This window comes from Cyphomyrmex costatus, unplaced genomic scaffold (assembly GCF_001594065.2).
Source record: "Cyphomyrmex costatus isolate MS0001 unplaced genomic scaffold, Ccosl1.0 scaffold75, whole genome shotgun sequence".
NCBI lineage: Eukaryota > Metazoa > Arthropoda > Insecta > Hymenoptera > Formicidae > Cyphomyrmex > Cyphomyrmex costatus.
Window position 1 is genome coordinate 25,025 of NW_017280322.1, and position 25,325 is coordinate 50,349.

The following is a 25,325-nucleotide window of genomic DNA, read 5'->3' on the forward strand; positions in this document are numbered from 1 at the left end:
CCCCCCCCCCCCCTCTCTCTCTCTCTCGTCCTTAATTTAATTTGAGTATCTGCGAATGAGTTTAATCAATTTCAGTACCTGAATGTAGCAGATAAAACGATGGTGTGACCGTGCATTCGCGTTATAATCGTTATACATATACCTATCACATTACGTAATCACAACCACACGCTTTGTCCTGTTTTCGACGAAGACTTATACAATTAGATATACGAATACATACTGTTTACGTATTTCATATGTAATACACATTCGTATGTATTATATGCATTATAGTTTTACAACGTTATAAAACTACAATGCATATACGCAGCTAACATTCTTTTTTCTCGTGCAGTAAGTGACCGATTGAATCGTATAGGACCCACTTTGCTATCAAGATCTACATAATTATATACATATATTAACTTTTACGACGCGACTTTAGATGGATAATGTTTTATGAACCCAAAAGTAAGAGATAATATTACAAACGCGCATGATCTCGCAAACAGCTTTATCTGCAATATCTCTGGAGTAGGAGTACATTTATCACACACATATATATCATAGTATATTCTATAATACTTTAATAACGGTTTATTCGAATCTCATTTATCTTCAAGTTTGTACTATTTAACATCAGTAACATCACTTTTTCATATACATTAGTTACATCAGCGATTAGTATGATTGTGATCTAAAACCAATCTCGCACACAACGCATTGTATGTTGGTATACTATTGTAGAGAGAGAAAGAGAGAGATGCACGCGTTTCTTCTTAGCAATCTTTCTTTTGTTTGTCAACGATGTTATCTACGTCCAACTGTGACAAAATCTCGTCGTCCGAATCATATGCGTCATACTTATTGTCTGTAAAATAGCTTACCAGAGTTTTATTAGAGTTTTCGGCGTTACGTTTTATTGCTGGTAATGTGAATTTCACATTTAAATTCGAATCGCTACATATTTCATCATTGCAAGACGAGAAACAATTGTCACGCGAGTAATATGTATCGCAAATTTTTACATCGGTGTATTCCTTTAAAGTTTGTGGCAAGTATTGCTCTTTTGTCTTTGGATAACTTAGCGTCAATTTTTCTTTCGTATTTTCCGAGTACTTTGTATTTTGCATCTGCAAGTTGCATCGCTGAATTTGGCTAGTTTGCGAAATACTTGGTAGCAGCAAATTGAGACGATTCTGGTCTTTTAAACTTGTAAAGTTGCAGTCGGTAGTAAAGAAAACGTCCAAATCATTCGTATCCATCGAATGGTCGTGATATTCAACTATTTCATTTGTAACTTCGCAATGTTTATCATTCTTCAAAATTTCCCCACGACTTTCGTACTTTTCATTTGTCGAATGTAACGATAGATTTTTTGCTAATTCAGATTTGTGATCCTTGATAGACGAGTTGACAGAACTGCTAGTTTGTAAAAGAGCCCTGTGACTTTCATTCATTTTTTGTAATCCAGAAATATAATCCGGTTTCTTCGAAATTAGCATACAATTGTTCATTCTACTTAATTCACTATTTGAACTATGAGATATAATACTTTCCATGAGAGGTGTACTTACAATTCGACCTTTATCCGAATATACAGCTAATAAATTTACTAGAGACACTAGAATATGATACTTGTTTGTTACTACGTATGTTGTAGTTTTTAATAGTCCTACATCGCATAAAAAAATAACTATATGTGGCTCTAATATGCCAGGATATATTGATGGAATGTCACGATGAATAGTGCCTTCTATGCTATCCGTCGAATCTTTTAGTATAACAAATGGATTGTCATGACTATAGTCTACATAATCCAATACACCTGCTATAAATTTAATTTTCATACTATCACAATGATTAGCGTTTGCTTTCTCTTTAATAGTAGAAATCTTATAATCCTGTAAAAAATTATTTGGCAGATCATTCAACAAAAGTGTCCAAGCATTTTCTCCACACAAGTTTTTTTCATTTTGGGACTTAATCTCAATACGCTTGGTTGAAAACGTTTTAATTTCCAATTCTTCAATACTACTTAAATAAGATGCAGCAGAGATGTTATCATTTTCCACATCCGATACTAAGCCAGCTGGCCCAGGAAATAATCTAATCAATTTTACTTCTTTATCAAGTCTCACTTTAGTCACAGACTCGTCGCTTTTATCTCTTGACTCGTTATATTGGAACACTTTTGACATTTTTTTTGGAACCATTTCAGATTGAAAACATTGCGTTTCTTTCTGTGTTCTTGATGAATCTTTCTCTATACTTTTTGCAAGATTAGATGTCTCTTGAGAAGTATTTTTCTGGAAAATTCCTAATAACAGATCTCCTCGTGATACATCATTGTTCTTATTTTTGGACGAAAGATCATTATCTTGGGTATTTGCTATAGTATCCAATGTTGATTTCTGAATAAGTAAGGTATTATGTGCTGACAATACCTCACAACTGTCCACTTTACGCCGTTTGACGGGCGGTGTTTTATCCTTGTTTTGACATGAAGAGTAGGATTTCTTCTTCGTTTCCTCCTCGTTTCCTCCAACATCGTCAAAAGTATCCTACAATAGTACATGAGAAATGCATTAATTTCATCGTTTTACAAATAAATAATGAGAGATACTCTACCGGTTGTCTGCCCGTGCGTTGATAACAAAGTACGAAAAATACATTAAACGAATTAATCAGATAAGCTATAATATAATCATATAACTAAAAGACTCACTTCAAAAATCCACTCGTCACTTTCGAACATAATTTAGAAGAAAATTCCACTAATCTGGAAATAATTTAATATCGTCCGCGCAGTAAACAAAAAATCTGTGGCATATGTATGTATATATGTATGTATGTATGTATGTATGTATGTATGTATATATACTTGTATACATACAAGTTTCCCAATTGCAAGTGAAAATTTTTATCATTGAAGTTAATGGAGAAATTTTTCACTTTTTACTTTTCATCCTAGGAATATATATATATATACTTGTATACATACAAGTTTCCCAATTGCAAAGAGAAACTTGAGAAATCTGGATATCGATCATGAAACTTTTTCCCTAGGATGAAAAGTGAAAATTTTTATCATTGAAGTTAATGGAGAAATTTTTCACTTTTTACTTTTCATCCTAGGGATAAAGTTTCATGATCGATACCCTGGGTGTCAATCACGTAATTTTTTCTCTAGGGTGGAAACGTGAAAAGTGAAAACTTTTATGAATGTATGTATGAACATATACACACATACATGCAAAAAATTTTCACTTTCACGTTTCCGCCCTAGGGGAAAAAGTATGTGATTGACCCCAAGTCATGAGAAAGAATATGCATTTTCACGAGTTGCTCAATGGCTACAGCACACACTTTTGTATGACGCATAAGAGAATCAACCAATCAAAATGCTTCTCTTTCGTGAAGTGGGAGGAAAAAAAGGATTATGATTTGTTGATTTCCATGTATTATGCGTTTTGCCAGAGAAAAACCTGAGAGCGGCCATGGCGGCATTTTTCTTGTAATGCTTTACACTAGCGGCATCAACGTCCATTTTCAAGCTGCGGGAACTACGTACCACGAGAGCGAGCGAGACAGCGAGTCAAACCGTATTGGGCCTTCTACAATAAGCCGTAAGTCACAAATCATAAGTCATAAGCTAGAAATGCACCAATCACAGTCGTCAATTTTTAGTTTCTTCCGATTTATGACTTATGGCTTATTGTAGAAGGCCCATATCAAATTAAAGGCCATCACACGTATACGAAAATTTTAGTAGTATCGTAAGGTCTTAAGCAAATCGACCAATCACAATCAGATTAAGATCTCACATTTTAATACGCTAAACTGTGATTGGCCGATTTGCTGAAGACCTTATGATTGCTACTAAAATTTTTATACATGGGATGGCCTTAAGGCGCGTTCAGCGGACTCATCATTGAGTGAGCGCTCGCTATTATTGGTGTTCTTTTAGATCATCCAATTAGAATTTTAGATCTGGAAGGATACACCAATAACAGCGAGCGCTCACTCAACTGTTGAGTCCATTGAGCGTATTCAGCAGAAAAGAGCGCTACTAGAGCGCTCGCTGTTATTGGGTGCATCCAGAAGCACGACCGCTCACTAAGCGCTCAATGAGCTTTTTTATCTGATTGGCATATTCTATTAGATCTAAATATGTAAACCAAACAGGTACAAGAGCTCACTGAGCGCTCAATGAGCGGGCGTGCTTCTGGATGCACCTATTGATATATTCTTCCAGATTTAAAATTCTGATTGGATGGTCTAGAAGAATACACCAACAACAGCGAGCGCTCTAGTAGCGCTCTTTTCTGCTGAACGCACCCATTGTATCAGCTCCTACGATCCCCAACACACACTTTTGCATAACGCATAAAGCGTGTGCATAAGGAATTTCATTGGCCCATTTTCTTATGCATGAGTCAATGGACCAATCAAATTCTTTATGTATATGGTTTATGCGTTATGCGAAAGTTGTGCTCCCCGCTTACGCCATATTCTAATTGAGACAATTTGATTGGCTGACGCAAGTTGCGCTTACGCAAGTTACGCTGCATGTAAAAGCAGCCTGAGAAGTATGTACTACAATGGAGTGTCTCAAATCAAACACTATTTTCGTTATATTAATTTGGAGTTTTGCGATTTCACCGGTAATATCTATGTGTTTCGCATTGTGTAATTCTATGTCTTTCGTTATCATTTTCTCATATTTTATCGATATCACAAACATTTGTAAAAACGTTACGTTTGTATTAAAAAAAAAAGAAAGGTAATTATTTAGAATACCCCCCCCCCCCCCGCACCTAAAATCTTAATAAAAATACTCTCGTTTGACGCGTTTTCACTCAAAATGATAGAATCTGACACAAAACAATGCGGTGATCAGTCTCGTGAATTGAGATATTAAGTGTTAAAGTTCGAGATTTTAGAGGTTAAGATATCTGTCATTCAACAATTCTCTGCTTTAAAAACACAAATTCACTGCTAATGCGAAGAATTTTCGTATTTAAAGCAATAATTGATTTAAAGCAGTGATTTGTCGTTTTTAAATCACTGTGTGAATTGTCGTTTTTAAAATAGTAAATTTTGTTTTTAAAACAGTGAATTTTTTGTATTGAATAGATATTCTTACATATACATAAGTATCATAACGAGTCGAAATGACTGATATCTTGACTTATAAAATCTCGAATTTTAACACTTAATATCTCTATTTACGAGACCAATCGTTGCATTTTATTGCTAGATTCTTTTATTTTTTTCGAGTGAAGACGCGTTGAATAAATGTATTTTTAAGATTTTAGGTGCAGGGTGGCTATTCTAAATTAAAAAATTACCAAAAGAGTATTATTTCATTAATATTATATATTTATTATTTATCGATGTTAATATCGATAAAATTAATATTACATCAAAATCTTTACATTTCAATTTGTAATTTTTTTATCTATATATTTATTATCTATACATGGAGAGAATTTTCTCTTAAAATATGATAGGAATAGGACATTGTATTTCGAAGAATTTTTCGTAAATTTTCCTTTCTTAAGCGGGGAGCACAGACTTTTGCATAACGCATAAACCATATACATAAAGAATTTGATTGGTCCATTGACTCATGCATAAGAAAATGGACCAATGAAGTTCATTATGCACATGCTTTATGCGTTATGCAAAAGTCTGTGCTCCCCGCTTTATTCATTAATAAAACCAACAATAGAGTATAAAATAAGTTTGATTAATTTTACTGAAATGTGTGCGTAGTAAAAACCTTTAAAATACTTTGTATCCCAACTGCTATATTTTTAGGATAAATTTTAAGTGAAAAATATTTCCATGATATATACATGTACATACTTTGTTTCCTATATATTATTTTCAGACTACTGCACATTACTGCGTATGGGGCTTATGTGAATCATCAGAGTATTGTTGTGACGAAAATGTATGTTGCAGTTATGAAGGCTATGATATATGGATTACTATGTAAATATGTAGCATAGTACATTTATATTTAGAAAATGTATTGTACTTTAGATGTATTAAAATCAGTATAATGAAATTTTAATAGGATAATCATAGCTGGAGTTGTAATTGGAATGATAATGGCTGGTACATGTCTTTATTACAATTTATGTCGTATCTATCTTTGTCTACAACAGAGATACTATGGCAACAATTCTGTGTCGATGCCATCAGAATTTGATTCTGATGGGAAATCAATAGAAATATCATTTCACGAGTAAATAAAAAATGATTTTTTGAAAGACTAGATATATAATATTCCATCTTTCAGTATATGAGTAATATATCCTACAGATAAAACATCATATACTCCTAATAATTTATTCCTTATGTTAAAAAAATATGTACATATATGTATGTATAGAAGAAATTACGTTTGTATTCTATGTATTTACTCATTAAGTAATTATATTCAGTTTATGTTTTTCTTGTAATTTTTTACTCACTGCTCATGTTACACAGTTTAAAATTTGTATACAATTTTATTGAATAAAACTATATAGAGGAAAAATAAACGTTAATCTATATCATCTATACTGTATTTCCATTCGAGTATTCTGTTACTAATTTTAAAGGCATTCCAATTATCGTCAATCTTTGATGTCCGAAATTTAACATGTACAGCCTCACAAATCTCCTTTATATCTTCGGGTATAAAGAAATCAGAAAGTTGTGGTACTATATCTTTTTGCCGTGGTTCTGGATCTTTAGTTCGTGTAACAATGGATGGTAATTGTCTTTCATCGATACTCAAATCTACTAAATTTTTGTAAATTGTCTCATCCAATGGAAAATCAAGTGCTGCAGAAATCTGTAACAAAAAGAATGGTTTCAAATAAATAAATGTGTCTGAATGTGTGTGTGTGTATGTACGTGTAATCTTTATTTTACCTTTCCATTTAGAAAACTCTTTAGTGCAAATGGCAAATGATTGATGTCTACAACAATTTTCCGCTGTTCAAGTTCTTTCAGCTTATTAACAGTATACATGATAGAATTGTATTCTGGTTGCACTAAATTTTCTACTGTACTAACATCCATTCCAACGATACATCTTTCATTTCCATCACTTATTTTTGTATCAACCTGTTCTTTACGAAAAACTGATCCCACAGATGTTTCGATTTTAGGACCTGATACATTACGCGATATAATTTTTTTAACTGGAGATATTTTATTTCTTGTCATAATTTTGTACTGTGGAAAAATAGATTTTGTATTAAGAATTCTGCCATCGATCGTTGAATTTGTTTTTTTTATGTTTGACACAGATTGCGGCTTTGTCATTTTTGATGCTTTAAAATCTTGAATATTTTCTTTTGGCATATGAATATTATTCGTAGGAAATTTAAATTTCTCTCGGGTAATCGATTGTTGAAAGTTTCTTGTTGTCGTATTGCTCACATTTTTATTAGATATAGACTTTTTCAATTTATTTTCTTTACCATTCTGTTGTATACTCTTTGTGCTGTCTTTTAAAACGTCATCTTGTAAACTTTTGTTCTGTCGCTGCAACATTTTACTACTACCATTCCTTGTTCTCTTAATACTATTTGCATCACGTAAAATCATTTTACTCTCAACTTTCGGCATATTTTTATCGGACAAAGATACATTTTGGACATTGCCAGATGTAGTGCAATTAAATGATACAGTGTCGATATTACAATTACTTGAAAATGTATTTCTGTCACAAACACTTGCAAAATGTATAGGATCTACAATTCTGATGGGTTTCTCGAGAGTCACGATTTCCTTGATTCTTAGACCACTTGTTTGCCGACCAGATTGTTGTTTACAATTTTTAACGATCTCTGTCTTGTTTTGTATATTGTCAGAAAATTGACAGAATCTAACTTTCGGTCTCGAAATTACATTAATATTATCTGTCATAGCAAGAGAACGTTTCAAAGTTCAATATGTATAGTCCAATAATTCTTCTTCTTCGAAATTTAATTAGCTCTAGTCCTTTTGAACGAGGTAAACACGACCAGCAGACAATACCAAGCACAGTCAAAGTGTCAAAGCCGACACCACTTATGCCTAAAAAATGAAACCACAAAACTTCATGGCGTAGCCCGAGCGAACACTGGGCGCCTGCGTCTACGACGTCATTGGGTCTGTTTTTTGTTCCGTTCCACACTATCTGAACTAGTGCACACGGTGCAATAAGTTGAAGTGAAACAAATGTATGTTTATTTCATTTTAACTTATTGCACCGTGTGCACTAGTTCAGACCATGGTGGAAATATAGAAGGTGAGTCGTTCCCGTGGATGCGCAGTAGCCTAAAAGTAGTGGGGAGCAGACAATCATAAATGACCCATTTGACATAAATCCAATATGGCTGTGTGACTGGAGCATAGCGTATGTTATTACGACTATAATTGTGTAGAGAAAGAAGAAGAAAATTATTGTGTAAGTAATAAACGAATTATATGAAGGTTTTGTTCAGAATATGTAATGTATATAATATAATATGCAATATAATAATAGAGGTTAGTAGATACAATATGTAATAAGTATATATTTTTCATATATAATATTGTATAATAAACATCAAGAACTGTAGAAATCGCAGTTCTTGTGTATTTAGTAACAATTTAATGTTTTATACATTTCCAAAAGATACCGATTTGTGTCGAAAATGGCTCAAGGCTTGTGGCATAAATGTCAATACTCAGATTAAACATGGTATGAATGTGTACATATAACAATTTAAAATTATACATGTCATTAGCGTATTTTTTATTACAATAATTGTAACAAAATGTACCTTCAGAATGGGTATGCGAAGTGCATTTCAAAACAGAATACATAGAAAGGCAACTGACGAAGCCACGGTCAAATTCCGCGCGTGCACAATGGGTCATAAGTGATTGGCTGACTACATATGTCCCCCACTCTTTGCCGCCAAAGTGGACGAAAGAAGCGAATATATTCGTTTCCACAATCTTGCATCAATGAATCACAAAAAAAATTAATTTGGTAAGAATAAAAAATCATTCACATAATGTGTCATTCATAATGCAATATTACTGAAATGAAGAAAGTGAGTTCAGAAAAATATAATTTTTTTACGATATATTTATTTGTCATTACAATATTGCTGTTATATTATCATTATTCCATTAATAAATTTTACTTTATTTTACTGATCTATATGACATTTGCAGTACTGGCGTTCCAACCTATGCTGAACTCGTCGTGTACAGCAAGGATACTGTAGACGCATCAGACAACGTACAAGAAGAAAACATGGACTTGACTGTAGATGTATCAGACAACATACAAGAAGAAAACATGGACTTGACTGTAGATGCATTAGACAACGTACAAGAAGAAAATATGGACTTGACTGAAGGGTACATATTCTTGTTAATGTCAACATTGTCTTCCATAATTCTGAATATTGGACACTTTTAATTGCACAGTAACCCATATAATACTCCATACTATTTGTAATACGTATTATAATTTATTTTGTTAATCATTTTATTATTTATATTATGTTTTTCAGAAATGGACGAGAAGTTGAAGATTCAAACTCGTCGATTGTTGACATGCTCTTAGCGCGCCTGAAAGAAGTAGAAGAGGAAAATACTAAATTAAAAGTACGGTTGCGTCAGAAGTGTATAGCAATGGACTGCATGAAGAAGGACATACAAAAATATAAAAACTTTGCGACTAACATTCTTTGCAAAGTGTTCACACCTGGACAAGTGAAGAAAATTATGTCTCCAATAAATCGTCGAAGTCTAAAACATATAGTAATGCTGTACAAAGAGATAAGGCTTGGGAATCTGTAGCATCACTTTTGTCAGTTCAAATGACAGGTAAAAATGAAAACTTCATAATTTAATATATAACTTTCAGTTGTTAATTTTGATGCTGAAATATAAATTGTTTAGGATCTGAAGCAGCAAAAAGATTTCGCACACTGCGAACAATATTTGGTCGCCACTTTAAAAAAGTAAGATGTTCTCAACCGAGATCTGGTGCTAGGTCAAACTGGTGCATTTATCAGCCGTCTTGGCCGCTTTATGAAGAATTGCTTTTTTTGGCTGACGTTATAAAACCACGAAAGTAAATATATTCAGACCATGGCTGCGTTCCATTTCAGGCATATATGCGCATATTTTATAAGTGAGCGTCAATGTTTGAAACAATCTACGAATCATCCCCGAAAGCAAGTGGACCTGACGAGGAAGGATTGTACCAAGCATAAGATACTACTGTATTGACTACATTGACAGAAATGGAAAGACCACGAGCAATACTTTCATAACTAGACATGTAATTCACATCGAAAGAAATGAAACGTGATATATTTGATATTCATGCTTGCGATTTAATCAAAGACTAATCTTTATATGATATAATTTTTGTATCAATTATTTTTATTATTTTTACAAGATCCGAGATAAACATCATGGCCCGTATTCAGAGAACGCGCTAACAAAACGATGTCGGCGCGCTAACATGCTACAGTTTACGTCACGTATACTATAGAATTTCAGAGATAAAAAAGCGCGCTTTTATCGATAAAAGTGCGTTCTGAATACGGGCCCATTTTGTATAACATCTATAATAATATTCGTAAGGAATATATACTTATTGCTGAAATATACGACAATACAATGGATATTTTATTACACATTGCGATATATACAGGGTGTTCGATAAACATCATAACGCTTAAATAATAAGGTAGATACCTGCGATCATGTTGAGACGAAAATGTCGACTAGATTTGAATAGTTTTCATTTTAATTGTGAGTATTGGAAGTTAGCGAAGAATGTCGCCAAAAATTCGCACCTAAACGCGCGAACTTTAGGCGCGGGGTATTCTTCGCTAAAATTTATTTAAGTCTTATTACATTCTTGACATTTTGGTATTAGAATTTTTGTCTTAAAATGCTCTCAGAAATCTATTCTCTTAGAAAATCTATCCTTAAGTGTTATTATGGTCTTTACCAAATACCTTGTGTGTGCATGTGTATTTTATACACATAGGGTGTCCCGAAATTAAGTTCAAAACATTGCCATTGTGTACGCACTTACATACCTTATTAAGTTAAACTTTGAAAGTTTACGAAAGGTAGAGCATTCAACCACACGCAAGATAGATAATGATAGCGAATATATATGTCATATAATTTAATTAAATCTTTCGTTACATAATACACCAAACGTTTCGGCCTTAAATGTGGCCATCATCAGTGGTTGCGTACAATTCAACCATGATACAAATATAAATCTACAAGTATTTCGTACATTTGTTGTTGTTAAAAATTAAAAGAATTGTACGAGTTGTTATTTGTCGTTTACAATCTTACATATAAGAGTTCCGAATTATAAAATGAAAATTCATTTTTGTTAATTGTATTACGATTCCAATGTTATAGATAATTTCTTAAATTAATTATTACAAATTCTTTTTATTTTTAGTACAAAATCGAACATATCTGTTAAGTCAGTAAGTATATTGAAGTCAAGAGATAACAACCGTAACAGGCAACAACGTAATGCATCTATTGAATGTAACAAAAGTTGTTCACAACCTGGCTCTAGCTCAAGTTCTACACATACCAGCTGTAGCGCAAGTTCTTCACATAGTTCAATATCACAATTGCATTCCAGTCCAACCTGTAGCACTCAGTTGCGACAAAATGATACATTCGATGACATCGATATTTAATTTGTGGAAGAATGTGATTTACAAGAATCGAATCAAATAAAAAACATGTTATCTGGCAATCTTACAGGTATTAAATAGCTGCATATACATTAAATTATTGTTTGTCAGTTTTTAATATAAAATAATTTACGAAATATTGTATTTTAGAGAATCATAATAGATCAAGCACAGACTGCAATTCTATCTCCACCTATAAACATTCCACAAAGAGACACATCATTCGGACACCATCTCCGGATGATTCCTATCGAAAAAAGAACATACCTTATTAAGTTAAACTTTGAAAGTTTACGAAAGGTAGAGCATTCAACCACACGCAAGATAGATAATGATAGCGAATATATATGTCATATAATTTAATTAAATCTTTCGTTACATAATACACCAAACGTTTCGGCCAACGAATTATCAAATCAATGTTTCAACGAGTCTGTACACAACAGAGAACACAGTGCCTTATCGAAATATTAAATATTTTAAAGAATTACGAAAATAAAAAATAAGTTTTATTTTATTATTGACTTTAAATTAGAGTCATCTTCAGTTTTCCAGAGTTGCACAGTATTAAAGTATCAGTATTAAAGTATCAATACATATATAATTTATGACCAAAGTTTAGTTGACATATAAATTAACAAATAATTAGCAAATAAGGGCGACTGTTACCAACGCCGATTTACTTAATCAACGAATATAGATGAACGTGATTGTAAATTCTCAAATCTCGTTCATCCATGAAGAACTTAATTGGAAAAGGAAATTGAGTAATTTGCGTCAATATTCACATAATAATTAGTCATAACATAACAAGATGAACACACTTACTAAATTATAACATTGGAATCGTAATACAATTAACAAAAATGAATTTTCATTTTATAATTCGGAACTCTTATATGTAAGATTGTAAACGACAAATAACAACTCGTACAATTCTTTTAATTTTTAACAACAACAAATGTACGAAATACTTGTAGATTTATATTTGTATCATGGTTGAATTGTACGCAACCACTGATGATGGCCACATTTAAGGCCGAAACGTTTGGTGTATTATGTAACGAAAGATTTAATTAAATTATATGACATATATATTCGCTATCATTATCTATCTTGCGTGTGGTTGAATGATCTACCTTTGTTTTTCGTTTATTTTGAAACCACGTATGAACATGTATTTGTTTTTCAAAGTTTATACTTAAAAAATACTTTGTATTAGGAAAAATGGTTTTTTTTTTACACTTTAATCGCATAACTTTTCACGAAGTTTCACGCAGCAATGATATTACCCTCGAATTTTGGAACACTCCAAATGTATATATGTATAAACGTGCGCGCGCGCGTGTGTTTAATGCTGTCATTAATTATTTAAACGGGACACTAATATAAAGATGAAAATCTCGGTAAGTATAAAAATATATAGGTATATAGCGTTACAATTATTTAAATTGTAAAGATGTATGCGGGCGAAGGGATGGATCCGGTAATAAATTAGTGCCTGAAGTATTTCTTCGTAAATTTAAAAGACGACCCTCTTGCTCTGAACTACAATTATATGAGATATATATATATATATGTATGTATATGCAACAATCAAATTTTTTCATGTTTTGTCACTTGTTGGCAAATAACATTGCTTTTGCGACATACCGGTTTATCAGATTCTCATTGCTGTTTTCCTTTACAAACGTTACCAATCCGTATGAGTTATGTTTATCCAATGTCCCATTATAAACTAGTAAGTCATCTACTAATATCTACAAAATATAAATATTATTTTAATACAATGAATTCGAAAACAAATTAGAGAATTTGTTTTCGTGATACTTGTGTAAAGTTAATTCGTTTCTCTTACTGCAAATTCTTTAACTCTCCTTTGTGAGGTTTTTCCATAATTCCAGATTTTGATCATTGATACCATAATGGGATGATAAAATATTAAATATACGCGATTTGTCTAAGAAACGCATTAGGAATGTTAAATAGAAATTGATCGACGATTATCTTGTACATCTCACTTTCGCTTACTTGTCCAGGAAGTATTGGAGCTAGCCAGGCATGCCGCCCATCTTGAGTATCATTTATCCCATCGATAAGTTTGTCCGGTGTACGAATATCGTTATCTATTCCTTCTATTATATTGACGCTTTCGGGAAATGCGGCTACATCTAGCAAAAGACGATCGGTATTAATCATGCAGGTTTAACGATAAGTATCAAATACAATTACTAATTATAATTAGAAATACTCTTTTATTTTTTCTGTTATCAATTTTCTTGTTTTTCTACTTTAAAGAAAAGAAATTGTATAAAATTAAATTTGTAATTGAATCTCTCGCAGAATTTTGTAGGTATAAACTGAACGTACTATCTGCAGTTAATTTGATTTCGTTTCCATAATTATCATATAGCTGTATTCCATTGAGGCCAACATAGTACGAGTCTCCCCATGTAGAGAAAATTATTATTTGATAAACGAATCCGTGTGGCATCGATGGAGCTTCGTAGTTGGAATCGAAAGACTCTAGTTCTAAAAAGTTGTATGTGCGTATGATGGACATTTTTTATACCTATATACATACATATACACACGCACACTTATGTATCTTGCCTGCTTTACATGCCGTCTCTGAATGACATGTACCTTCGAGTGATCTTGTAATTGGATCGATGATTTGATTCGAAGATTGCTCTCGATTAGGTGGATTAAGGAAACTAATTTCTTGGACAAAATCATAATGACAAGATCCTGGCGCGCGTCTCAATAGGAAGCTATCATCAGAATTCTCGTCATGCAACTGTTTACCGTCTAATTTAATTAGTAACTGTTTCACCTGTGCAAAGCAGAAAATGTCTTTAATTGGTCGTTGCGATCGATAAATTCTCTTGTTTATTGAGCAATGCATTAAATTATTTGCGTTCTTACACCACAATAAGACAACTCCAAAGATGCATTGTAATTCCAAATTCGAATTCCCGTTAGGTACACATCTGTATCGAAAGTAACGGTTATCGTAATTCTCTTATTTAATGTTAAATCCGCTAACCACATATAATCCATTTCGGTTGTAACATTGTGCCCGTCAATTAATCTCATTAAATGCATATCAGCCGCGTTACAATGCAAGTTGGCATTTACTAACGGGATTGTTATACCTTGATCCCCGATTAATTCTACGCCGGTAAGTCCTACAAGAAAATCCGAAAGAAAGATTCGGATACGACATATTGATTAGAGATTATAATGCTGTTTGACTTATTTACTCAATTTACGTAATTTACGTTACTTACCAACCAAATGCTGTAAACCCCAATTAGAAAGGATAATTAACTGAATCTCTCTGCAAGATAGAGGAGTAAGAATGCAGGTTTCGTCAATTTTGCTATCAGTATACGCGTTGGGAGAATTTTCAATAGATTCGTCACTATTACGTCTCGCTGAAGCAATCTAAAAAGATTACCATTATTAAGTATATCTTATTACATGCGTGTTGTATGTACATATCGTCATTAAATAAAAATATCTCGATGCAACGACCGCAGCTCTCTTACGTCATTGGTCATCGTTGCCGTTATTGGGCGAATTATTTCTTTCTCTTCACAATCTGATGTCCCATTATTGAATTCTATGAATGTATTATCATATTTTGATATCAATTCCAGAATATTTTCGTCCGTCGTAAATAATATAGTCTACATCAATCAATATTTTTGTGCATTACGTATAAAATTTACTTTTCTTTCAAAATTTATTATCATGTACGATTATATGTATGAATAAGCGTACTACCGTATAATTAATTTATAATAGATCACGTTAATGTTTCTATAAAATAGAAAGCTTTTTACATAAAACTTCTTACATCTCCAAAAGAATCAAGGCTACCCATATCATCTCCTGAAGCTTTAGCAATTTCTCCGTAAAAAATGATAATATCGTTCAATTTGATAATAACATCTTTGGCTCCTCGAAAGGAATGTATTCTGGATTTATTGTAATTCTGAAAGAAGGAAAGGAAGTAATTTTTTTTTAATTCAAGTGTGCCGATTTACACCCGCGCTGCACATGCTCCACATTATACTTATTCTACTTCTATATAGTTACAGATTTTATTTTTTATGATTGACAAAAAATAGATAAGAAATCCTACCCATATTCTGATCATTGCTATAGTAATCGTGAATTCAAATATCATGTAAACATAATGATGGTCACCATTTGAATAAGGTGTTAGCCATAAATTTGCATCGTCTCTCGTTCGATTGATACCATTAATTAAATTATTTATTATATAAGGATTATGATCATTGTTCAGTGATTGATTAACGCTTGTCGTCTGTGCACGTATCTCTTTTATTTTCGCTGGTTCTCCAGTATTTGAAAAAATTTCAATACCATTCAGGCCTACGTAATGTTTGTCGCCCCAGGTAGAAATAATATCAATGACTAACGAATCTCCGGATGGTAGTTCAGGAATAATAAAATTTCTGTATAGTTTATCTAAAAATAATATATAAACTTAATTATATTTCGTATTTGCATATTATTATACAAATATGTGGAAGATTGCAACGCGTTGAATGCCATATACGACTGCTAGTGTGATCGGCCCGTTATCGAAAAATCTTTAAAGCTTTAATTTAAATCTTATAAAAAGTAAATGTTGCTAGTATAAAATTTTAAATGACGCAAATAAATTAAAAAATAAATGTAGAGTAAAAGATGCGCGCTATTCAACACAATACTCTCATTAAGGATATACCGGGATGTATGCGTACATACGTCAGTACTGTTTACTTATTCGTATTATTTATAGATTATAGAATACATTTCATCCAATATATGCTTTTGATAATGATCATTCTTTTTCTTTAGTGCGAGTACAGTAAGAATAATAAGACACAAAGAAAAAGCTCGTTAGGCAAACAACGCGTTAATCCGTGTTTCTATCATATATATAAGACGTATTATATGTGTAAGCTTTCAAGGTAGACATCAACCTATTCGAAGAGAATAACAAATGATTTAACAATAGAATTGTTTGACATAAGGCGGAGAGATTTCAAGATTTCTTGATATTGACCAGATAATAATTTCGGATTTCCTTCATTCTGTATACTAAATGTGGAACCGTTAAGATAATTGTCATCTGACAAATGTAATCGAGTATCTGCACAATTCGAAACATTTGATAATCGATGTTCAAAGTAAGATTCCTCGTCGCTAGTTTTATTGTCGCTATAATTTCCGGATGCTATGCCATGCTTTTCCATCTGTTTTTTTTCCAAATATGCATCCAATCCATGAAAATTATTCTTCGTACGATGCTTTGCATTCACAACGGCAGAACAAGCGCGTGTTTTTCGTTTAACTTGTACTTGTTCGTTCTTTGGTGTATTCGGCAGTGATTTGCTTGTGGGTGTTTGTAACTTAATATTAGCATCGATATAAAGATGGCTTAAGTTTGATTGATAGCTACTAGGTTCATTGTTTCTATAAAGCAAAATATCACTTTATGTATCCGTGAAAAAAACGAGCTGTTACAAATATATATACCATATATAGATAGATAGATATCTTACGTATCTTCATCTTCTTTCTTGATAGTGATCTTTTTAAAATGATGCTGGTCATCGATTAATAAAAATGTTTCCATTTTTAGTGATTTGGTATCGTTACTTACATTAATCCTTTCTATATTGCTGATATAAAGGATAAAAGATGAAAATAAAAAAAAGTATGTGTGGAAAATGTGATGCCATATTTATATTTTTAAAAAGGTAAAAAGTAATTATAATATGCGAAATAATGCATACTCAGTCATCTCCAGCAACCACGATGGCATTTTAAGCGCGTTAGCAGTCAAGGATGCAGTTTTATTCTCCGTCTTATCAGACGTAACATTATCCATGCTTTATTTTCTTGTTTTACCACTGATATACGTCACTTTTATGATGACGACTCGCCAAATTGAATCACGGGTAATCTATGTATTACTTTATCGAAAAAATGTCAATTGCAATTTTTTCATTTTTAAAAACGTACACATATTAAATTTCATGATTGTACGTAGCACAGATTCTAGACTGCTCAACTAATTGTTCAAGACCGATAATGACCGGTCAGAAATACTTATCCATTGTCGGCTCGTTCGATTCTGGCTTTGTTTGCTACTATCACTATGGAAACTCTTCCGAATAGACACCCCTATATATATGCAATTTTATATTATACTATTGTAAGTATAATGATTATACTTATATACATATAATATGTGCGCACGCACGTTATCATTTTTATACTGTGATAATATAGACCAGGTTTGCTAAGTAAAAAGTAATTTTTGACCAATATATGTTTTATTTCTCATTAGATATTATATTCATTGTCAAGAAGTATATATACGTACAAGGTCGAATAATATGTAAAAGCGTAGGACACAACGTGATTCCTTATAAAGAAATAAAAAATATATATATATATATATTTAGAATAAAATTTTCGATCTGCTCAGTTTTCGAGAAAATTGAGTTTGAAAATCCGCTGCGTATGTATGCTGTTACGGCTAAGCTACGGTTCGTCGAGCGAGATATAAAATTTTGTTCGCTAACAATTTTCTTTATTTGTATTTTTCTTTAAACCTAATAGAGAGTTTTTAGATTCCGTGTGAACGTTGTTTACGAACACGATACTGCGCGTTACACATCGCTCGACGAATTGTAGCTTAACACCATATTTTACGCAGCGATTTTATCGATTTATATAATTTAATTGTAAGCAGAAAATCAAAAATTTTATTCTGTATACATATTTTTCTACAAGATATCACGTCGTTTCCGCTTTTACATGTTATTCGATCGGACCTTGCATATATCAATGACAGAATGTTACATATTACTCACGATACTTTGGTCCACGAAGTATACAACAACAAAAATAGACAGGGAATAACTTGTAACTGATATATACATATAATCATTTTGTACTTTGCTCCTTGCGATATCACACGGTACATATATACATTGCAAATCAATATTCTTATTACATCAAGACTTTCGTGATATTTCACATTGTCAATACTGTACATTATTCTATATACATACCTACGTACGTACGTCTATTTGCGCGTGCGCTCGCGCGTGATACACAGTGGTCCCAAGTTAAACTGTCAAACTTAAAACATAAATTTAATACCTCAAAACAAATAAAGTTTCCTATGGAAGTTTATTCACAAACATTTCGTTTAAGAGACATTGATTTCTTAAGTTACAGAATTATAGGAATAAATAATGTGGAAATCATCTGTATCTATCTCCTTTATTTTACAACAATCAAAATGTAATTAATAAATGTTTTGTTCAAAATGATGGCTTCAAGCCTTAAGAGATAAGCGCATTGCATCTCTCTTTTATCAAAGAAAAAATGAGTGACAGACATCGTGTATCTGTAATTTCTTCGTACCCATTATCCTCCGTTTTAATGATTGAAGCTAATTAGCGTACACTTTTTGCTTCAGAACAAAACAAAATAACAGATATTTCGATATCATTCATTCCTATAGTTCAATAACCGAAGAAGTCAATATCAGCATTTGTGAGCAAACTTTCAGAGGAAAATTTTGTTTGTTTTAAGTGCAAGTTTTTACATTTCCCCCCATAAACCGGGAACATACATGCATACATACATACATTGTATCTGTATGTATGGACACGCGCGCGCGCGCGCACATATGATATACGTACGTATAAATATTGTCTATTACTATGTATATTAATTTTAATACATAATTAACACGCACGCACGCACACATGCGCGCGCGCACGTGTATATGGAAATACAAATAGATGTTTTGTAACATACATTTTGATACAACATATCATAATTTGACCGTTACAATAAGTACCATAGTTGTTATATAAACCTATATAATTTTGTTCAATTATATATACCCAATAATGTTACAAATAAGGCCATTGCTCAACATATCATGCTTCAAAACATGCTCTATAATTTCAGTAAAGTACACTATACAATATTTTTCCTTTTTTTTTGACTACCTATTAAAATGTTAACGAAATTAGTAGAGTACCATCCAAATAATATATTCACTTGTTTCTCTTTCAAAAAGTATTAATAGTTGATTGGAAATATCCTAAGACATATGCGAGTTTACATTTAATTTTGGCACAATATATCTGCAAATAGAAAGACACTTCTAGCAGAAAGTAAACATACATATTCAGTCAACTTGATTTCCATTCATCTAAGGTAAAACTTGGCATTAATACTTTGTAAAGATTCTAATATAGAAGCTTTTATCAAACTTATATAGTATAAAACAAAATAAAATATTTCTCCCAAAAATATTCCATGTATATTTGGAAAAGTACAGACATGGTAAAATTTTCTTTCTTAATAATTATTCACGAGTGATGTCGAAATATTAAGTTTGATACTAAATTGAATAGGAATGATACAATATTTGCTATAAATGTATATTCGAACTCGTCATGTAATTAGTAATAACTGTGTTACATTAATATCTCTATTAATGTAATATCAGATTTTTTGCTTTGATATATAACACATTCATAATACAATATATGAATGAAGTCTTATATGGCCGTCAGGTACTTAAAAATCTTCCTTTTTTTTCTTTTTAATACATACATAATTCACTACGCTTTTTTTACGTTTATAGCATTTATATACATTATATGTATGTACAAGGTTTCTATTTACTGAAAGAGAAAGAGAGAGAAATTCGAAATAATTACAAGAAGACGTCTGGGATTGATCAGCACAAACATACGCAAATCATGATTAAAAAATAAATTTGTTTTCATCAAAAATTTGAAAATATATAGACATGAATCAAAGATATCCCTCTATATACCATAAATTTAAAATATTTACCCTTCAAAACTGCTACATTTTAGTTAGAACATTTAGAAAAAACATATTGTAGAAAACAGTATACAATTCTTACAATTCTATATGAGGCTTCAGTATATTAGATAACTGTGGCACGCTGGCAGATGGTCCAAGAATATTCGTCGAGTCTGTTTCAGGAAATACATGGTTCAGAATCGCATAGTAATGAAATCCAGCCGCCGCAGCAACGAAAAGATGCCAAATTGCATGCGCACAGGGTATACGACCATCCGATTTGAAAAATACTAAGCCAAGAACATACATCAGCCCACCCAGTTTCAATTCCGTAATATTGTAATAATTATACTGTAAAAATATTATATTAACAGTTAATTAATCGAGATATCATTAAGATTACTTTAAACCATATGAAGTTATATAAAATATACTTTGCTTGAGCAAACATATTTTTTTTCTCATATTTATTCTTCTCTTCTGAGAAGTGAGAAAATGAAATTCAATATGAGCAATCTAAATACAATGTTACTTTACTTACAACATTAAGGATCGCAACGCTAGGTCCAATACCCATAACCACATAGAAAATAGTTTCGAGCATCTTGTATCTCTCGTGAAAGATCTGCTGATAGAGGATACCCATTATAGCCATGATCCAAACGACATATCGCATCGCAAATAAAAGCTCATCGTCTGAGAAGTGTTCTATATTTAACCATGGAAAGTAACTGGCTGCTATAAAGATGTAAATCATAGCGCGATCGCAACGATGCAACGTATCTTTTAGTTGTCTAAAATATTATGTGCAATGAATTACTCAAAGAATTAGAAAGAAAGAAGAATTAATAGATATAAACTATGATTAAATAATTGTACCTGTTATGATTGCAATAGTGCACACTGTGGAAAAAAGTCGATACTGCAAAGACAAGGATCAAGGAAGTGCCGTATACGCAAGCAGAAACGAACTGTGCCCATGTTGATGAACGCCGTATAAGCTCGATACCACCAATTACCGAAGGTACAACCCATATTCCATGAGTTGCCACATTTGCCATATGTTCGATGGATGTAGGAGTATATGCCTCATTTGTGCATGCTCTCGGATTCATCCACTTTATCCTGCAAACCAATTCACAATTGCATATTTTGTTCTTTTTCCCACACTTGCTTTTTTAATTGTAAAGTTTACTAAATTAATTTTCATAAAATTGTATTTAAATTATATTGAAAAAAATAATAGAATTTTACATATATCCTCTTTAATATGATACAATTATATTTTACAGTTATAAAGTACTATAAAAGACATAATGTTAAAGCCAAAAATAAAATGCTCCATAACGATTTGTTTTATCACATTTGTACGTATACAATATATTTTGCTGGTCAACATTAACGCTATAGAAAATTGTTATATAAAATGTTATATAAAAAAAACATGCTCAATTGTTATATAAAATGAAAGAAAGTTAGTGAAGATTAGTGAAGATTATACAAGAGGAAATGCAGTCGAGTCCGTACAAAGAAGATAATGAAATTAGGGAATTCTGCAATATAGTATACTAACGTAAATGGAGGCGACTTGGGACAGGATGTATTTTTGTTAAATTTAATCGTGATATTAATCAATAAATCTTTAAAGAAAATTCAATTTTAAATTTTCTTTAGTGATCTCATGGATGAATACTTACCACACTGAATTTAATAAAAGACACTCTGTCCCAAGTCATCTATGTCAAATCATCATTTGTGGTACATTAGGTTTAGATATATACATAGTATATGGTATAGTAGTGCAGTAATAGATTAAAGGCATAAGAAATTAAAGATTAATGCTCATTTCCACCAATGCAGATTAACTTTAATCTCGGTTCAATTTACTCTTGGTCTTTTTTTACTTATAAAAATTAGAAAAAGATAAACAGTAAGTTAAACCGAGATTAAAGTTAATCTTTATTGGTGGAAATTAAAGTAAATGATTATACTACATTGTAATACATTTTTGTGATATAAAGCTTGTTTTGAGAATCTTATAAGCATTACATGTCAAAGTACATGCATATCATGAAAAAAAGCATATATATATATATATATTATATATTTTTTGAGACACACGAGTCATTATATAACTGCTATAAGATACCTGCTTGTTCAATTACTTTTAAGAGAAAAGTATAATCCATGCTACAGCATATTAGGATTTCTTTTCGCATGTCCATATCGGTATAATGGTCTCTAGAGTATGTTGCCTGAAGATATCGATCTTGTGTTATCCTACGAGCAGTGCTAGTGCATTCCGTTAAAATTGGTACATTACCTTAAGATTTTATTACGTGCATAATCACTCTTAAGCTCAAGTAATACAATAGGATTGCAAGGTTAATAGGAAAAAATGAATGGAATTACATATTAAATAATATTAAAGTGCATATCTGATATTTTTTTTTTGGAATGTATTGTAAAATATAACTTGGTTTTTTTTTTTTAAATGTATCTATTCTATACAGTAAAGAAGACAATTCTCAATTAGTTTAGCTATGGAAAAACATGCGTATAACATACATTCATATATCAGCTACCGTTTACTAACCATACTGTAACTGGGAACTGGGCTGGGACTTGGCAAGACTTAGCTAGTAGTAAAGTATCGTGCTCACAGCTTTGATTAATAATATTACAACAACTGCATATTGTCCATTGTCAGATCTCTCATATAAAAGACACTCAATTAATACCTAATGTATAACCAACTGTTTGATAATACATTTATTCATCGATTCATGCATGGTTATAAATTACTTTGCATAAACAGATGCTACATGCCAAACGCCCAGAGCTGAATTCCAAGGATGCAAAAATGCAAAACTATAAGAACAAAGATTAAATCAGAGCGGAACAGAGAGTTTACCTAAGATAATAAGTTAGCAAACATTGAAAGAAACTTAAGTCAGTGGCACACAATGCTTGTTTTCCTGCTGGATCGCAAGCTGGATCAGATTCTTGCCATCGAATTGGCTGCAATACTGGTACTGTCAGCACTGCAGCTAATACGGTGGCAAGATTCTAATCCAGCAGGAAAACAAATATCGTATGCCACTGGCTTTAATTCTCTCTTTTATATTGAAAATAACGCGAATCAAACTTAAAACATACGTATAGACGTTGACACGTATTGATTGAATGTTTATACAGACAGCTCATCAGAATGACGATTTTTAAAACATTGGCTTTATAACATTCTCACATACACAGTTATCTATAATATTCCGTATTCAATCTGTATTTTGCACATCTTACTCTTTGATCCGTTGCAGTTGCAGGAAATTTTTTATGGGTGCTGTAATGACTTGATGAAGGCAGGTCCAAGTACCGTCCATGATGTTAGGTAAATACCTAGTGTAAAACTTGAACGATGATACAATGATAAGAGTATTTATCGATATCCTGACTGATCTTGACGGATATCCCCCAATGACGGGTTTCTTGGATAGTAATGTAGTTAACGGCGGCGTAACAACTGCCGGGCAAGCTGCGTCTTCCATCGCATATTGATTGACTCGTAATAACTTAAACTCGACTGACTCGACATAGCAAGTAGACGAGCCGTCTTCGTCAATTTGTGTCTCCTGTTTCGGAACAAACTAATTTCCACTAATTTCGTCGCGTTCAACAGCTCTGACGAAGTAGACACCAAAAGATGCACGATAAACACGTCTGACAAATACCAGACAATACTGATTATTAGTAACAAGATTTAACGACTGTTGCGAGGTTTGCGACTTCTCGAGTTGTAGACGAGACGAGGACAGGCAAGGGGAATGCGAGGGGAATGCGATAGCGCCAATGCTTTCCACCCACTCTTATGAACATTAACACAAGATTGGTAATTATACAATACAACGCCTCAAAAATCAGTGAAATTAAGCTTATTCGATGCATTATTGAATAAAATAAAAAATCTATGACAAAAAAAAAAGCGTCAATCTGCTCCGCGAGGTACTAATCGTTAAAATTGACCATTAGGGTGCAAACCATGGTGGAAGTATAATGGTGTGCTCAGAACTCGTAAACCACGCCCCTTTTCAACGCGGTTGTCACCGAAAAACATAGGGCGGCCAACTTAGAAAGGTTGGCAGTACTGAACTAGTAGTGTCTCTTTTATGCATGCGCCGTGGAGCATCTATCTCAGTCTGTCTTTAGCCGTCTCCTGAAAGAAACGTGCAGGCCTGTTATTTTGAAATTAAAGTGAAAATTTGAAGTAAAATGGTGCGGTGTATTGTTAAAGCGTGTAAGAACACCAACATAACGTGTACTCCGGAGGAAGTAAGCTTCCACAAGTTGCCGAATAATGCCATTATGCGTGAAGGGTGGCTTAAAAACATAGGAGGAAGTGTAATTCCATCCAATACTCTAAATGGTAAGTGTTGATAATAGTAATATTTAATAACTTTAAGTCAAATTTATGTCAATGTTTATTTTTACTTCGATTTTGTTGAAACATTATAATATTGTCTTCTTCTGCTACTTTTTTTGAGACTCCAAAAATATACATTTTACTCGTATGCACATTGAGTAAAATTAATATAGACAATTTATGTAAAATCTGTAAAGTGTTTTTCTTAATAATGTCTATTACTTATATTAAATTAACTACTAAAACTATCTGAAATATTGGAGTCTACATTCGGCAATGGAAATACAGCTAGT

At 32.3% G+C, this 25,325-nt stretch overlaps 5 protein-coding genes across 7 annotated transcripts; 1 reads left to right on the forward strand and 4 right to left on the reverse strand.

Annotated features, from left to right (window-relative positions):
• Nucleotides 1-6,541: 6,541 nt before the first annotated feature.
• Nucleotides 6,542-8,092, reverse strand: LOC108780829 (uncharacterized). The gene is made up of 2 exons (XM_018548646.1): nt 6,916-8,092; nt 6,542-6,835 (listed from the first exon to the last, which is right to left on the reverse strand). The coding sequence occupies exons 1-2, from the start codon at nt 7,915-7,917 to the stop codon at nt 6,542-6,544; spliced, it is 1,296 nt and encodes a 431-aa protein (XP_018404148.1). The 5' UTR covers nt 7,918-8,092.
• An 823-nt stretch (nt 8,093-8,915) lies between these two features.
• On the forward strand, nt 8,916-11,541 carry LOC108780830 (uncharacterized). The gene is made up of 5 exons (XM_018548647.1): nt 8,916-9,010; nt 9,199-9,387; nt 9,543-9,858; nt 9,934-10,108; nt 11,474-11,541. The coding sequence occupies exons 1-3, from the start codon at nt 8,916-8,918 to the stop codon at nt 9,829-9,831; spliced, it is 573 nt and encodes a 190-aa protein (XP_018404149.1). The 3' UTR covers nt 9,832-9,858; nt 9,934-10,108; nt 11,474-11,541.
• A 1,403-nt stretch (nt 11,542-12,944) lies between these two features.
• Nucleotides 12,945-16,847, reverse strand: LOC108780926 (protein KIAA0556). Of its 2 annotated transcripts, XM_018548769.1 has the most exons (12): nt 16,807-16,847; nt 15,939-16,223; nt 15,586-15,723; nt 15,275-15,415; nt 15,014-15,170; nt 14,649-14,911; nt 14,367-14,556; nt 14,091-14,252; nt 13,752-13,891; nt 13,579-13,680; nt 13,374-13,480; nt 12,945-13,268 (listed from the first exon to the last, which is right to left on the reverse strand). In XM_018548769.1, the coding sequence occupies exons 2-12, from the start codon at nt 15,939-15,941 to the stop codon at nt 13,163-13,165; spliced, it is 1,509 nt and encodes a 502-aa protein (XP_018404271.1). In that variant the 5' UTR covers nt 15,942-16,223; nt 16,807-16,847; the 3' UTR covers nt 12,945-13,162. The 2 variants fall into 2 exon arrangements, with proteins under 2 accessions (XP_018404271.1, XP_018404270.1); XM_018548768.1 differs by lacking the exon at nt 16,807-16,847 and having other exon boundaries at nt 15,939-16,587.
• LOC108780832 (uncharacterized) lies at nt 16,724-17,728 on the reverse strand. The gene is made up of 3 exons (XM_018548648.1): nt 17,540-17,728; nt 17,306-17,425; nt 16,724-17,216 (listed from the first exon to the last, which is right to left on the reverse strand). Exons 1-3 carry the CDS (start codon nt 17,632-17,634, stop codon nt 16,724-16,726), a joined length of 708 nt encoding a protein of 235 aa, XP_018404150.1. The 5' UTR covers nt 17,635-17,728.
• A 2,709-nt stretch (nt 17,729-20,437) lies between these two features.
• On the reverse strand, nt 20,438-24,625 carry LOC108780901 (monocyte to macrophage differentiation factor 2). 2 transcript variants are annotated; one of them, XM_018548735.1, is made up of 5 exons: nt 24,012-24,625; nt 21,492-21,737; nt 21,154-21,406; nt 20,713-20,963; nt 20,438-20,464 (listed from the first exon to the last, which is right to left on the reverse strand). In XM_018548735.1, the coding sequence occupies exons 1-5, from the start codon at nt 24,158-24,160 to the stop codon at nt 20,458-20,460; spliced, it is 906 nt and encodes a 301-aa protein (XP_018404237.1). In that variant the 5' UTR covers nt 24,161-24,625; the 3' UTR covers nt 20,438-20,457. The 2 variants fall into 2 exon arrangements, with proteins under 2 accessions (XP_018404237.1, XP_018404236.1); XM_018548734.1 differs by having other exon boundaries at nt 23,916-24,625.
• Between the last annotated feature and the right edge of the window lie 700 nt (nt 24,626-25,325).

Excerpts from the sequence above, each read along its gene's own strand:
- LOC108780926 (XM_018548769.1), bottom strand. Across the intron at positions 14,557-14,648 it reads TGGAGTTGTCTTATTGTGGT|GTGAAACAGTTACTAATTAA; the intron begins GTAAGAACGCAA and ends TGCTTTGCACAG. Across the intron at positions 14,253-14,366 it reads AATTACAAGATCACTCGAAG|AACTAGAGTCTTTCGATTCC; the intron begins GTACATGTCATT and ends ACAACTTTTTAG.
- LOC108780829 (XM_018548646.1), bottom strand. The coding sequence starts at position 7,917 with ATGACAGATAATATTAATGTAATTTCGAGACCGAAAGTTAGATTCTGT. Across the intron at positions 6,836-6,915 it reads AGAGTTTTCTAAATGGAAAG|ATTTCTGCAGCACTTGATTT; the intron begins GTAAAATAAAGA and ends TTTTTGTTACAG.
- LOC108780832 (XM_018548648.1), bottom strand. The coding sequence starts at position 17,634 with ATGGATAATGTTACGTCTGATAAGACGGAGAATAAAACTGCATCCTTG. Across the intron at positions 17,426-17,539 it reads TGGTTGCTGGAGATGACTGA|CAATATAGAAAGGATTAATG; the intron begins GTATGCATTATT and ends CCTTTATATCAG. Across the intron at positions 17,217-17,305 it reads AAGAAAGAAGATGAAGATAC|AAACAATGAACCTAGTAGCT; the intron begins GTAAGATATCTA and ends TTTGCTTTATAG.
- LOC108780830 (XM_018548647.1), top strand. The coding sequence starts at position 8,916 with ATGTCCCCCACTCTTTGCCGCCAAAGTGGACGAAAGAAGCGAATATAT. Across the intron at positions 9,011-9,198 it reads TCACAAAAAAAATTAATTTG|TACTGGCGTTCCAACCTATG; the intron begins GTAAGAATAAAA and ends TGACATTTGCAG. Across the intron at positions 9,388-9,542 it reads AATATGGACTTGACTGAAGG|AAATGGACGAGAAGTTGAAG; the intron begins GTACATATTCTT and ends TATGTTTTTCAG.
- LOC108780901 (XM_018548734.1), bottom strand. The coding sequence starts at position 24,160 with ATGGAAGACGCAGCTTGCCCGGCAGTTGTTACGCCGCCGTTAACTACA. Across the intron at positions 21,738-23,915 it reads CAACTGCAACGGATCAAAGA|GATAAAGTGGATGAATCCGA; the intron begins GTAAGATGTGCA and ends ATTGGTTTGCAG. Across the intron at positions 21,407-21,491 it reads CACTATTGCAATCATAACAG|ACAACTAAAAGATACGTTGC; the intron begins GTACAATTATTT and ends ATAATATTTTAG.